Source organism: Lonchura striata, chromosome 13 (assembly GCF_050655825.1).
Source record: "Lonchura striata isolate lonStrDom1 chromosome 13, ASM5065582v1, whole genome shotgun sequence".
NCBI classification, from domain to species: Eukaryota; Metazoa; Chordata; class Aves; order Passeriformes; family Estrildidae; genus Lonchura; species Lonchura striata.
The window spans coordinates 4057198-4071786 of NC_140715.1; the positions used below are offsets into that span (position 1 = coordinate 4057198).

At 61.1% G+C, this 14589-nt stretch overlaps 1 protein-coding gene across 6 annotated transcripts in view; it reads right to left on the reverse strand.

The window, feature by feature from the left end:
• The window catches only part of PCDH1 (protocadherin 1), a 58786-nt gene extending 54372 nt beyond the window's left edge, over positions 1–4414 (reverse strand). For 2 of the 6 annotated variants that reach the window (XM_031506050.3, XM_085591101.1), the window contains exons 1-2: positions 4276–4403; positions 2987–3139 (exon numbers count right to left, since the gene is read on the reverse strand). In XM_031506050.3, the coding sequence (XP_031361910.1) occupies positions 2987–3050 (64 nt within the window). In that variant the 5' untranslated portion in view covers positions 3051–3139; positions 4276–4403. Of the gene's footprint in view, positions 1–2515; positions 2637–2986; positions 3140–4275 lie in introns of those variants that run through there. The other 4 variants (XM_085591099.1, XM_031506048.3, XM_085591100.1 and 1 more) reach the window with 4 other exon arrangements.
• Positions 4415–14589: the final 10175 nt, after the last annotated feature.

Consider the following 14589-nt stretch of genomic DNA (forward strand, 5'->3'; position numbering starts at 1 on the left):
AGGCACCGTGCCCACGGCTGGGCTGTTTGCACTGGGCTGGGCCCGGCTGCTGGTGACGTAGCCACGTCCTGACTAAGCCCTGGTTCGAGGTGAAAGATCACCGGGAAAGGGAAAAGTCTCAAGGCAGTGCTGATGTCTCACATGGCTGAGGGAGCTGGGAGGTGGGGCCCAGCAGCTGGAAATGCCAGGAGCCCTGTGCCAGCCTGGAGGAGGAAGGGTGTCACCCAAAGGTGCCCAGGATTTCTGCTTCAAAACCAGGGCTGGAATCTGAGCCCAAGCCCCATTCCTGCAGGCGAAGGAAGGCACCCTGCAGAGCAGGGAGGTGAGAGGAGGAGAGGGACGAGAGCCTGAGGGGCACTGCTGGAAGGCTTGAGGAGCCCTGGGCTCGGCGGGATAAGGAATCAGCAGGGTCATGAATCCTGCTCAGCACCCAGGGGTGCGAATGACACGGCACAGACGTGAGAGCCCAGAGCTGGGCGTGAGGAGGAGGAGTAGGAGGAGTAGGGGGAAGCCTCCACAAGCACGTCTGTGCAGGAGACACAGGCTTCCCAGGGGCCAGTCCAAGGCACCAGGCTATTTTCCCATGGGATCTAAGGACTATCCCACACTTTCTTCTCTGGTGCCAGGCACCTTTTTCCAACCTGCTGGCAAAGCACAGAGCACTTAAAAATAAAAGCCCCTCCCAAAACAACTATTCCTCCGCACACACAATTCTCCCTACGGGGAGTGTGTGAGAGAGACTGAACCACATGAGAGAGGCGTTAGTCACGCTGCTTAATGCATGACTGGGAAGCTCTCGGAGGACAGTGGCATGCAAAATCCGACAGAATTCAGCCATCCCCACCAAAAAAAAAAAAACAAGCCTTAATGAGAGAGAGGTTATAAAGCGCCGCGAATTTAAGCAACTGCTTGAACAAGCCTGTGCTCCCTGTGATTCCCACAGCCTGCTGGCCCCGTTCCACGGGAGGCAGCACCGCTTCGGGAATGGGCACCAAAGTCCAGCCTCTCCTCGCTCCCAGCGGCTGATTGCGTGGCTCGGAGCCACGGCTTACAAGTCTCTCCAAAGCCTGCACTGAGCACACAAGTGCTAATCCCCCCTGCATGCTCCCCCCCAGCCCTGCTCCGACACCCGGAGCTGGAGCGACATCCCAGCAAGCAGCAAACAGCTCATCCCAGCTCCACGCGGAGATCAGGGGTCGTGTTAGCCGAGAAAACAGCCGCTGATGGTCAGTCCTGCGCCCAAGGCACGCATGGGCTGAATCCTGGGTATTCCATAGCACGTCCCAGGGTTTGCTCCAGCTCCGGCTGCCACTGCGGCTGCTCGGCGTTTCTGCAGGCTGGGCCCGAGCGCCGGGAGCCAGAGCACCCCGGGAGGAGGAACCCCACTGGCCTGGCAACAGCGTCACCCCTAAATCATCCCTGAGGAGCTCAGCAGTGATGACAAGCCGGCAAAGCCGAGGGCCCTCCCTTCTCTCGCTGCCTTCTCCACATCCCTTCCAAGTCTGGCAGGCTGCGAGGCAGAGACCTGTCAGAGCCTCCCTGGAGTGGTACCCCCATCCTCCCAGCCGTGGGTCCCCCTTAGCCACTCCGGGCTCCTGTTCCCTCCCTCCCGGCTGGAGAGGGGCCCTGGGGGAAGACATAAATGTCGCGGGCTTGAGACCCCCCGGCAGGGCCGCTGGGAGCCGGGCACAGCGGGAGCGGCTCTGCCCCGGGGATGCAGCCGGGAGGGTTGGGGGGACCTTGGGGAAGGGGGACAGGGTCCCCCCGGCCTCGCAGGGCGCCGCGGGAGCGGCTGCTGCCGGCTGCGGCGGCTGGGAGGGAGGATGGAGGCCGGGCTCCGCCGCGGCCGAGGCTCCCCGGTCCCCGCGGCGCTGCCCGGGCTGAGGCTCCGGCTGCCGCCGGCTCCGCTGCGGGCGCGGAGCGGAGCGGAGCCCCCGCTCCCACAGGCGGCTCCGCCAGCCCCACGCACACGCACAGACACACGCACACACACACGGATACACGCACGCAGACACCCGTGACAAAACCACGGGAGCCGCTCTGCCGGCACCGGCTTCGCGCTCAGCCTCGCGTACCGGGAAACAGGGATCGTCCGCGGCGAGGCACGCACAGCCCGCGGACACACTCGGAGCCGGCTGACACACTCGGGGCAGGCTGACACACTCGGGGCCGGCTGACACACTCGGAGCCGGCTGACACACTCGGGGCCGGCTGACACACTCAGAACCCGCTGACACACTCGGAGCCCGCGGAACACTCGGGGCCGGCTGACACACTCGGAGCCGGCTGACACACTCGGAGCCCACGGACACACTCAGAACCCGCTGACACACTCGGAGCTCGCACGCACACCCCGTCACACACACAGCTCCGCACACAGACACGCGCACCCCACTCGCGTCCCCGCACCCCGGTGTCACACGCACCCCACGCGGGCACCCCGCCACGGCCCCCGGCGTGCGCCCCGCCGCTCCGGCTCACGCACAGCCCCGCTCCCAGCCGGCTCCCGGCTCACCCGCAACTTCTGCGGCTTCCACGCAGCCGCGCACACCGCGGGCGCACACACCCAGGGCTGGACGAGGGAATCACACCCAGGGCCACCCACCCCCAGGCGGAAAAATAAACACCCCGAAACACGCGCGCAGCCCCCGCCACAGCCGCCCTCCCGCAACCACCGCCCGCCCTGCGCCGCGCCGTGCGGGGCTGGCCGCGCTCCGCGCCGCGCCGCACAACAAGTGGCAGCGCCGGGCGGGACCGGGGACGAGCGGGAGCCGCCCCGCTGGCCGCGGAGCCCCGCACAGCCCGGCGCGGAGCGGAGCGGAGGGATGCGGGATGCTCGGGAGCGGGATGCTCGCCAGCGCCGCTCCCGCCGCCGCTCGGCCCCGCGCTCCCGCACGGCGCCGAGCTCCGGCGCGGGGCATCCCGCACCCCCCCCGCGGCTCCGTCTGGCTGCGGGAAGGGGTCCCGGCCCCGCCGCAGCTCTTACTTGGATGGTGCCGGCGCTGCGCTCCGCGCCGAGCCCCTGCGCGCTGGTCCCGCGGCGTCTCCATCGCCTCCTTCCCGGCGGGACCGCGCTCCCCCCACCCCCCCGGCTCCTCTCGAGCGTTATCCACGGATGAAAAACAAATGGAAAAAAATACTGGGGAAAAAAAAAAAAAAAAAAAAAAGACAAAATAATTAAAAAAAAAAAAAGAAAAAATAGGGAAAAAAAAGGGGGAGGGGGGGCAAAAAAATATAAATGTCCCGCGGGAACCGCCCCCCTCCCCGGGCCGGGGCTGCGGCTCCTCCGGCGGAGCGGCGGCTCAGGCTGGAGGCAGCCCCGGTGGGCAGCTCGGTCCGTGCCCGCCTCCGTCCCTCGGTGTGTGTGAGGATGTGCAGGGGAAGCGCAGCGCAGGCACGGCCCCTTCCCCCCCCCGCCCGCCGCTGCCTCCGCCTCTCGCCGCCACCACCACGGGGAGGTGGAGCTCCGGCTCCTTATCAGATCCCGAGCCCGGCCGGGCTGCCGGGACGAGCGGGCAGCGGCTGCCGGGCAGAGCCGCCGGCTCCGGGCTGCCGGCACCGCGCCCAGCGCCGTGCCCGTGGAAAGCGGGGGTCCCCGCGCCCCCCCGGGCCCCCTCACCCCGGGGACCCCTCCGCTCCGCGCCCGCACACGTGCGGCTCGGGTCTCCCATCTCACTCCCCTCTCGGTACTCTTAATCATTAACTCGCTCATTTATTCTTCCAGCCGGCGCTTCACAGCCCCACAACCGCGCTGCGCAGGGCCAGGCCCGGGCCGCGCAGCCGGGAGGGTCCCTCCGTGGGACCGAGCTCCGCGGGCGCTGTGCCCACCCCTCCCCGACCCCGGCCGGCAGGGCTGCGAGCCCGCAGAGCTGCCCTGCCGGCTGCGGTGGCGGGGCCGGAGTGGCCGCTGTGCCCTGCCGTCCCAGCTCGGTGAATCACGGCTTTATTCAGCGCGGGGTGTCGGGGCGCAGCGGCCACGGAGCGCCTGGACTCCCAAAAGCAGCCGCGAGCTCGCAGCGCCCTTGCGATGCTTTCACGAGCTGTTCTCCCTCAGCTGGCTCCTCACCCCGCCACCTCGGCTGGCCAAGCGAAGTCGCCGGGGGCCTGGGGACAGCGTGTTCAGGGCTGCCCCTTCCTTCCCTTGCTGCCTCCGCCGCCTCCGCGCTCCTGCAAGGAGCGGCCGCGCTCCCTGCCAGCGGCTGGAGCTGCAGCCCGGCCCCGCCGGAACCCTCAGCCCCCTCCGAGGGTCGCGCAGCCCCTGGCGCTGCCCCTCACCCGCCTTCCGGGCCGGCTGCGGCGCGGATTTCTCGCCAGGATGCTGGAAAGTCCTTCCCGCTCCGCCGCAGCGAGGATGGGAGCGCGTCTCCCCGCTGAGCTACGCCAACCTGTTGCGCAGCGCCCTTCGCTGCACACATGCTCAGCTCGGCTGCATGACTGCACCATCTAGAGGCTGCGCCTGCCCGCTCGGAGCAGCCCGGCTCGATCTCACCCCCTAAATCACCCCGTTTTCCCCCCAAAATTGCCGGGCTTTTCTCTCAGATCTCCCCGCATTTCCCCGGCAACAAGCGGGTTCAGGCTGTGGCAGGGCTGCGTCCCGCCAGGCAGGAAAAGGGGGCCGGCGAGTCATCCCTCAGGATGGAAAGCCCAGCTCTCCTCCCAGACTTTCTGCTCCTCCAGAGATGTCGGCTCCTCCGCGTCTGTGTGCAGGGCTTTTTTTTCCGAGTGTCAATTCACATGAAGCCAATTTAGCAGAAGATGTGAATTGAGAAGCCAGGGAAGGTCACAGCCCACCTTTGGGGCAGGGAGAGGAGCTGTGGGGTTTGTCAGGCTGTGCCTTGCTGATCCAGCGTGAGCTGGGCAGGGAGAGGGAGTGAAATTCTGCAGAGACAGGGGGAGATTTGATGGATCAGTAACTGGCAGCCCTCCTTGGAGGGACGGAGAGCTGGAGCAAAAGGAGAAACCGAGAGTGACCCTGTGGATCCAAGGCTGCCCGTGGAGCAGGGACAGCAAACTTTAGAGATTGCTGGGGACCAAAGGTTTGCATTTCACAAGAGTCACGGGGCAGCCAAGGAGTCGATGGGCAGCAGCACAGGGAGTGCCGGGGAGCTGGGCACGTACCTGGATCACTGGATGCAGCTGATTTCTGGGACACCCGTGACTGTCACCTCGGTCTGTGCTCAGACATGTTTGTGAGGGACAGGTCCAGGCTCTAGGAATGCAGGGGGAAAGTGTCCTGGCATCAGAAACCACCTCTGTGCAGCCCAGGGGAGCAGCCTGGCAGAGCAGTGCCAGCAGCACTTGTGGCCTAGGGAGCTGGGGGGACACCATGCCCAGGCCCCTGCTGATCTGGCATCCCAGGGCTGCCTCATCCATCTCTGCCTTCCTCCTCCACCCCACTGCCTTTGAAAGCCTCTCCCACAGTGCTCCTTGCCCTCTGACAAACAGGAAGCTCACTATTCCCTGTACTTCCTTCTACTGGGCATTATTGTAGAATCCCAGAATGGTGTGGGTTGGAAAAGAGCTCAAAGAACATCTCATTCCACCCTTGTCTGGCAGGGACACCTTGCACCGTCCCATGGTGCTCCAAGCCCCCTCCAGTCTTGCCCTAAACACTTCCAGGGATGGCGCATCCACAGCTCCTCTGGGCAACCTGTGTCTCACCCCCCTAACAGGGAAGAATCCATCCTGTACATGTACCAGCTCCAGATGAGTCACCCATCCTCACCTTGTCTTCACCATTCCCAGAAAGCTGAGCCAGTCTGAGCAACAAGAAGCCCTCAGGCTGCAGCTCTGTCTGCAGAGTTTTTCCCTGAGCCCCTCCAGGGCTGGCAGTGCCACCGCCCCCGGGGCTGCTGCTGGAGGCTCCGGCTTGCCCCGAGCTCCGGGTCCCCGTGCTGGGCTGCTCCAGGTATCCGTGCTGGGCTGCCCTGGCATCACACAGAGGCAGCAGCTTCGAGGTGCCAGTGGGGCCTTGTCAGAAGAACAAAGCCTGCGAGGGAAGAGCATCCAGCTAAATCTCTGGGAAAGCGAGAAGAAAGGGAAACACGGAGAGCAAATGAACCTTACAAGAGAATAAATACCCCCCCCCAACACACACACGCAGCAACCTGGCTGCCGTCTGCTGCAAGGAGTTCAAAGGCTCCTCTGTTCTCTCTCTCATCAGCTCTGGGCTCCGCGGGAGAAGCAGCAGCTCGGATTTGGGCAGCAAATGCTAATAACACAGATGTTCTGACAATCCGCTTGTTTCTACAATTAAAAACAAAAAGATCCTCAAAACCCAAAAGCGAGGAAATGAGCACATTAAAGAACTTCTCCTCCGCTCGCCTCCTGCGTCACCGAGGGCTGCAGGTTTGCGGGGGAAGGAGCGGGGTGGGCGCAGCCCCATCCGGAGCGGCGGTGGGATGAGGTGGGAGCAGCGCAGCCCTCGGAGCGCCGCGATGCTCCGGCCACGGGCCGCGGGCAGCAGCCCCAGCTGGGCTCCACCGAGGAGCCGCAGGGCTCCCGTGTTCGCCGCCCGCCTTGCCTGTGGGATGCTCGCTGCCAAATTATTGGGAGATTGTTTTTATTACTGTTTTAACTCTTTTTTTAACCTTGTTTTTCTCTTGGCTGCTCTTTCACTCACTCATTAATTTTGGTATTTTTCTCACGGTATATAACCCCTGTCACGGCTGCCATGGCAACAGGAGGGAATGTGCTCAGCGCTAAAATATCCTCTCAAAAATAACAAAAATAAGACAACAGAGGCAGCTTCTGTGGGCTGCTGCAAATGCAGATCTGGCCTGGCTTTATGGTGACGGAGGATGAAAGATCCTGCAAGCTGGGGAAGCCCCTGAGCCCTGGTCCTCCCACAGCGCTCGGCCCACCCCACATCCCAGGGCACAGGGCTGGGAGCTCCTCCTGGATGGACATTGGGGCTGAGCATCTCCAATCTCCTCATCCAGCCCTGAAAGCTCTTCCCCATCCTCAGGACCACTGTCCCTTGTCCCTCAAGGCCACGTGAGCTCCACCATCGCCACACTGGAAGGTCCCCCTGGGATGGACACTGTGGGCTGAGCATCTCCAGTCTCCTCATCCAGACTTAAAAGCTCATCCCCTTCCTCAGGGGCCTTTCCTCAGGGATCGCTGTCCCCTGTCCCTCAGTTCCACATAGTCTCCACCATTGTCATGCTGGAAGCTCCTCCTGGGATGGACTGAGCATCTCCTCGGGGCTGAGCATCTCCAGTCTCCTCATCCAGCCCTGAAAACTCTTCCCCATCCTCAGGGACCTTTCCTCAGGGATCACTGTCCCCTGTCCCTCAGGGCCACATGAGCTCCACCACTGCCACACTGGAAGCTCCTCCAGGGATGGACGCTGGGGCCGAGCATTACAGAAAGCTCCTCCCCTTCCTCAGGGAGCGGCATTCCCTGGATAATGAGGAGGAAAGGCGGGTGTAGGCTTGGAGAAGCTAGTGAGGGCATCGCTCAGGGGGGGTGTTGGCGTCCCATGGGTTTCCAGCCACACGTGGATCCCTGGGACAAGACCCACCTGGTGATGTGATATCCGCAGGCTCGGGAGCTGCAGCCAGCGTTGGTGGCAGGGCCAGCAGGGCTGTCACCCAGAGCCCTGTCTGCGTGTGACAGGATCACCGGGCTGGGGCAGAGAGGCACTTGTGTTGATAGAGCGCACTCGGAGCTCTCCGAGGCATTTGACTTCCTTCCACCTGACATTTTGATTAAAACTTGCATTAGAAGGAATTAACAGGGCACAGATGAGATGGATTCAAACTGCTTCCCTGGCAGATCTCCGAGGGGGCTGCTAATGGGGAGAGAGCAGAAAGGAGCATTATTCCCACCTTCCCCCCCGGGGCCCCGCGCTTCGTCCGCTGCTATGAAACATTTTTATCAATGATGGAGATGAAGAGATGAAATCTTTGCTGGAAAAGCTGGAAAATGACACCCAGAGTGATGAGACAGAAAGGGAAGAGGATGTTTTCAGCTGGTTAAATGGTCAGGGGGTGTTTGACTGCAGATATCCGGAATATATCTGGGACTGAAGTTGAGATTTGAAGCCCTCAGGCTGGATCTTGGAAAGCAGTGACTCTGGACATGCCCATGCAAGCTGGGGAGAGGAATTCTGGCTTTTAACCAGCAACCAAGCCAGCTTTAAATTTAAGCCCTCCCAGGAATATCTGCCTCGTCCAGCAATGCAGACTTGTCTGTGAAAGAGTAATTAGGGACCATTGTGTACTGGTGTGTGGGGGCTGCAAATCAATGAATAGCGCCCTGCTGGAGCTCTTTGTCTGGCACCCACACTGGGGATGTCAGGGGAACACCAGAGAGCTGGAAGGAGCACCACAGACCCCACCACAGGCTGGAAAAGCCAGGCCTAGGGCTGTGATGCTGCTAAAGCTCTGTTATCAGGTGATCTGAGCACCTGGCCTGTGTCCTCCCACAGGGAAAACAGAGCAGGGAACCCTTAAATCCCACAGCAAGGAGCAACAAGAGCAGGGCTGGAGCTGAAGAGAGGCAGATTCAGCCTTGGATTGAAATCCAGCATCTAAGGGTGAGAGCATTTGAAGGCTGGAGGAGCTTTTCTGGGGGAGATGATGGCTCACAGCACTGCTGCAGCTTTTGTCACCAGATTAGATCTCACTTTTAAAAAGAAGCCATTTAATCCTGGGAGCAGCTCTGAGGCCCAGGCGAGGATGGGCTGGGGTGAGTGACCTCCCTGGCCCGATCCTCCACCTCATCCCTTCCCTCCACAGGGAACAGAATGTCTGCAGTGCCCTGCAATTATTCAAGCACTGATTAATCAATCCCCTGCTCCAGGGTTCAGGAAGATCTCTCCTGTCCCCACCCATCCTCTGCAGCACCGGAGATCTCCTCAAGAAGAAGCAGCAGAGCCCCAAAATGAAACCCCGGGGGCCGATGGAGCTTTGGTGCTCAGTGCCTGAGCTGATCCTGGGATTCAGACTGGAGAGGAGCTTCCCTGGCACCCCCAGGCTGCTGGAAACCCCTGGGATGCTCCAACAGCTTCCCCAGGTTGGGAGCCACCCCCAAGGGGCAGCTCCTGCTGTTCCCAGCACCGTGCCCATGCCAGTGCTCTGGGCTGTGGTGGCCCTCCTCCCATCCCCTGCCTCTGGCACTCTCTTTACTCCCAAAACACTCAAATTCCTGCTCCTGGGTATAAGGAAGGAGTGAGTGGGGCTGTACACGAGGTGTGGGATCACAGAGTCGTGGAATCAGAGCATGGTTTGGGTTGGAAGTGGCCTTCAAAGCCATCTAAATCCAAAATGGGGATGTCACCCACTAAATCACATCATTCATGTCCCCTGGCCTCCTCAGCTGTCCCCATGCCAGGCTCCCCATGACCTGGCAGGAGCAGGTTTGGGAACAGGCACCCTGGCCGGGACCCTGGTGGTTCCTGTCCCGCTGCTGGAGCTGCTGAGGGTCCGGCAGAGCTGGGGGGAGGCTGGAGAGCAGCAGGAAGGGGGAAGCTCTCAGGAAGTGCAGCCCTGTGAGGAATGAGGCGAGTTTCTCACGTCCTGCCCTGCCGCTCGCTGAGCTGGCCTCGCCTCCTCCGGGGATCTGCTATTCATTCCTCCTCCGAAGGAGAATTACACCCATTTCCTGCTTTTGTTAGGGTCCAACGGTCTCCTGCCTGGAATCCCACCTCCAGCTGCCGCTGGGAGATGGTCCAGCCCTGGAGACAAGCGAGCAGGCACCGCGGAAGGGAGGCTTCCACATCCTCCCACAGGAGCTGTCATGTCAGGGAGCCCTGACCTCCCTCCACAGGATCCCAGGGGAGCAGGAGGAGACTCGGGGAGAGCAGAGCAGAGCTGCCCTGCCCTGCCCTGCCCATGACTGGCACAGGGATGGGACACACGGAAACCTCTGCTCAGGCTGGGACTTGCCCGTGGAGCCTGGGCTGGGCAGGAGAGGAGAGAGGAGCAGCTCTGGGCATGGAGAAAGGGAGAGGCTCATCCCCCATCCCTGGCGAGGAGGGACACACAGCCAGCAGAGCTCTGGAGGGTTGAGGGACAGATGGGGACCATGGGAGGGTCCTGGGTGACAACAGCAGGTTGGGGACTGTGGTCACAGCAGGGAGAGCTCAGGGTGAGCGTGGATTTGGCAGGAACAGACTGAGGGCAGGGTTAGGGCATGGGGACTGCAGAGGGGACAAAGGGGACAGGGAGCCAAGGTGCCACGAGCACCAGCAGGGCAGGAACAGATCCCTGTGGGCATGGAGGGCAGGAACAGGCAGCCCTGGCACTGGCATGGGGGAGGACAGAGCAGCACGGGCCGGGATGGGAATGCACTGGGGCAGGCTCGGGGAGGGGGGAGGTCACTGTCCCTTGGAGCTGGCATGTGGCAGGAGCACGGGGCCAGCAGGGGCTGGAGTGGGAAGGGTGGCAGCAGCCATGGGCCTGAGTGACCTCTGCAGGGCTGGGGTTGTGTTTGCTCCAGGGAGTGATGCTGCCCTTTTATCTCCACTCCGTGTTTGCTCTGCAGTATCCTGGAACCAACACTTTACAGGGCAAAATCCAGAGGCCCTGGGTGAGGATGGAAGGGGAGTGCAGGGCTAAACAAGTGGCAGACAAGCTGGGATCTGCAGGCAAGGCCAGTCAAGATCAACTACAGCCCATCCCGAGGGAGAGAAGGAGCCTCAGAGGGATGGCTGCAGCGGGGATCCTGCTGGGGATCTTTTCTCTTGGGGTTGGGGCACTGTGGCAGTGCTGACCCTGGGATGCAGTGCTGGAATACTCGGGATGGGACATCATCCCAGCTGTGCCCGGGTGCCAGGGTGATGGCACAGAGCTCACAGCATGTTCTGCTTCCCCTGTGCCTGAGCATCACCACCCCAGGCTGGCGCCTGCCGGAGCCCACCCTAGGTCAGGGGTGGTTCCGTGTGCTGGAAAAGTCTCTCCTCCAACCCGTGCTTCCCAAGAAAGGCTCAGCAGTCTCTGTTGTTGGTCTCAAGGCAGTTTATTGCAAGTTATCTAAAAGATTTTCTTCTCAGGCTGCTGTGGTTTGCTCAGAGCTCAGGCAGAGGCACACACACACCCTGACATCCTCTCTGACCCCGACTGCTTCTTCTCTCCCTGCCAGGGCTGCTGCTGTCTTTTATATGGTACATTACATATTACATGTTTATAGTTTTCCCCAATGCCTATTACCTATATTAAATGGTGTTTTTCTATCTTTTATATGGTACATTACATGTTACATGGTTACAGTTTTCCCCAATGCCTATTACCTATACTAAATGGTGTTTTTCTACTCTAAACCAATCTGTGAGTGCCAACATCACCAAGAACATGGAGGTGAGGAAGGACAAAGAGGGAGGACAGGACAGGCCCAAATCCCAAATCCATCTTAAACCCTCTGACCCCCATGTACAAAACCAAAACCTGTACAGCACTCAAAAATTCTTCCCTCTACTTTGTAACTACTTCTACTCTAATATCTAAACTTTTGTGACTTCTTGTTCTTCCTGCAAGGCTGGGAAATCATTCCATGGCTCAAACCCAAAATCACAGCTGTTTCCAGCTGCCTGCCAGGGTCTCAAACGCTTCTGACCTGGGCCTGGAACCTCCAAAAATGTCTGAGGGACATTTTGAGTTCCGACAGGCACCCAGTGTGGACCTTCCCTCCTGAGAGGGACGAAGTCCACCTGGCCCCAGCAGCGTTGCTGGGTGCCACACAGGCCAGCGTGCCCTGCCCAGAGCCGTGGAAGTAGGGAAGGGTGGCAGGGCTGAGCAGAGAGGGGGTGAGGCAGCTTTGGGGAAGGATCCTGAGGAACTGGGAGCAAATGGGGAGAGCAGACTTTACCCATCCTGGTAAACAAATAGCATGGATCACTCCAAAGCAATCCCCGATTCCACCATCCCTAACAGACACAACCTTCAGGGCCCTGAACTTTTGTGTATTTATTTTAGGACAAAAGCATTGAAGGGAAAATATCAAACAACAAATAATCTCCATGCACACCGGCCTGCCAGACGTTCTCTGCTCCCCAGGGCAGGCTGGCAGCTACAGCCTGTGCTGCTGAGTGCCACATCACATGCCCACATCTGCCCGTCCCCAGGCCACTGCAAGGTTGTTCCCTCCACATCCACTTATCCAGCGCCTCAGATCGGGCTGGCCTGGGTGGGTTCCTCCAGAGGGGCAGTTTTTCTCCAGGCTCGTTTGCTGCACTGGCCCTTGGATTCCTTTTTCCCTTGCAAAGAGGCCCTGTGGGTCCTGGAGAATTTGAGCAGCCCCTCGCAGTGCAGGGTGTGCTTTGAGCATCTCCACATAATCCTCTCTCCCATCCTTTGTTGGTTGCCTTTCAGAGCACACAGTTCCCAGCGTGGAGCCGGGTGGCAATGAGCCAGGACAGCTCGCTGCTGTGGGCTCGGCACGAGGGGCAGCTCCCAGCCTGGGGGCAGCTCCTGTGGCCAAAGTGGCCGGGCCAGGGCAGCCCCAGGCCGCTGCCCCACGCTCCCCAGCAACCCGGTGTCCCCAGGAGCTGATCAGCAGCGACTGCTGGCGCTCGCAAGCAGCCGTGTTTCATCTCCAGAGGAAACTCTTCAAAGCCACCCAAGCACTTTGATTTCGGAAAGGTTTTCATTCCTGTGAAGATAAGAAAAGCTCCCTTGGCACGGTGCAAGGGCCCCCAGGAGGGACCTCAGCCCACATGCCTGGGAGCCTGGCAGCCACGGGCTGAGAGAGCTGAGCAGGCAAACGAGTCCATGGCCACCAGCAGCATCACCGCTGGCCTGCCACGGGACAGGAGCCGGCCCTGCTGCCACGGGACTGGGCCCTGCCCGCTGCCAGGGCCAGGGATGTGCTGGGGTGACCTGGAGAGAGGCTGTCTGACACCTGGGGAATGGGCTGGGCACCTCCGGGCACTCGGGACAGGGAGGTGCCTCCTTCCAGCATTGCTGGCACGGCCTCTCACAGGGACCATGGGCTGGTGGCCTGGATGCTGCTCCCAGCTCCGGGCTTGGCAGGTGGAATGTGTCTGGATGTGGGAGCAGTGAAATGAGGAAGCACCGGAAGAATGGACTGGGGGCAGGGAATTTTGGGTCTAAGAGCCATGCAGGGGCTGCAGAGGGCATGGAGCAGGCTCTTGGGACAGTCTGGGAATGATGGGGACTGTTTCACCATAGGGGGGATGTTCTTCCTGTCACCCCAGAGCCTGGCCCTGACCCTTCAACCTCATTCTGGCTCAGAGCCACCAAGGCTTCAACCACAAAAGAGACTTTGAGCTGCAGGATGTGGAGGTCAAGAAGCAGAAGCCCTTTTGGCGTCTGGGTCTTCTCCACAGCAAGGAGTAAAATGAATGAAACAATTTGGAGGGGAGATTTGGGTGATGAGATCCAATTGTCACGGGATAACGAGATCCCTGAGCCACCTCAGCTTGAGCTTCCTGGCAAAACCACCATGAGCTGGCCCAAAAGCCTTCAAGAAATCAAAACTGAGCGTGGAGATGGCACAGGGGAGCCACAGGGAGCTGCAGGAAAGTGAACCCATGGTGTCCCCATCCCAACGTGGAGCCAAGGAGGGAAGTGCCACCAGGGTTAGGGAGGGCTGTGCCAGGCACACCAGTGGAGGGGCAGAGGAGCGGAGGAAGGAAAATCACTGGAGAGTGCTGGCCTGGCTCACAGCAAGACATTTGGAGTGAATCTGGTCACAATTTTGCTCGCAAAATGAAAGCTCTTGGCCTGATTGCAGCAGCAGCACTCGGCCCTGGAGAGGGCTGAGAGCACATCCAAGGGCACTGTGGAGTGGGCAGGGAGCTGCTCAGCCCCTCTGGAGTGTGAGGAAGGTGAAGGGGCAGCGCTGGTGTCACCAGGGTCCTGGTGACAGGAGGTGGGGGCACAGCCAGCACCAGACTGCAGAAATCCAGGGCAGAAGGAGATCTGGGCCCCCCCTCCTGCTGCCCTGCCCCGTGCAGGGGCTGCCCCACAGCCCACGCTGGGCTGCTCCGGGTGGCAGGTCTTGCCCCACGGTGTCACCTCGCAGAGATGCGGGATGGGGCAGCTGCAGAAAGCCAAGGAGCAATGGGAATGACACAGCAATTGTGCCCCCACTGCTGCCGTGCCACCGCCACTGCTGTGCCACCACCCCTGTCAGCCCTGCAGGGACACCAGCTCCCCATCCATGGTGATGCTCGGGGTGTCCATCACCTCCGGGTCCCTCCTGGGGGTGCCAGGGGGTGCCAGGGGGTGTGGGTGCCTCACTGAGCACCCAGAAGCTCCTGAGTGGCTTTTCAGGTGAGTGAAGGGGCAGCCCCCAAGCTGGGAACTTCCTCCCTGCCCTACTGTGGCTCTGTGGGACCCCACAGCTGCCCTGGGAGGTACCAAAGCCCAGCTCAAAGCTGGGCTGGTGAAATGGGGGACTCCCTTGGATTTGAGGATCACATTGGAGGAGCAGGAGAGGGCAGGCTTGGCAGGAGTGAGCTGGAGACATGCTGGCACTGATGGAAGGAGCACGGCAGAGCCTGGGAGACCTGGCCTACTTTCCAACAGTGAGGAGCCAGGGCGGGGGTCCCTGCTGCTTTCCCTCCTCAGCCCCTGGGCTGAAGCTGAGGGAGCTGCAGCGGGGACTCCCAGCCCGCAGTCC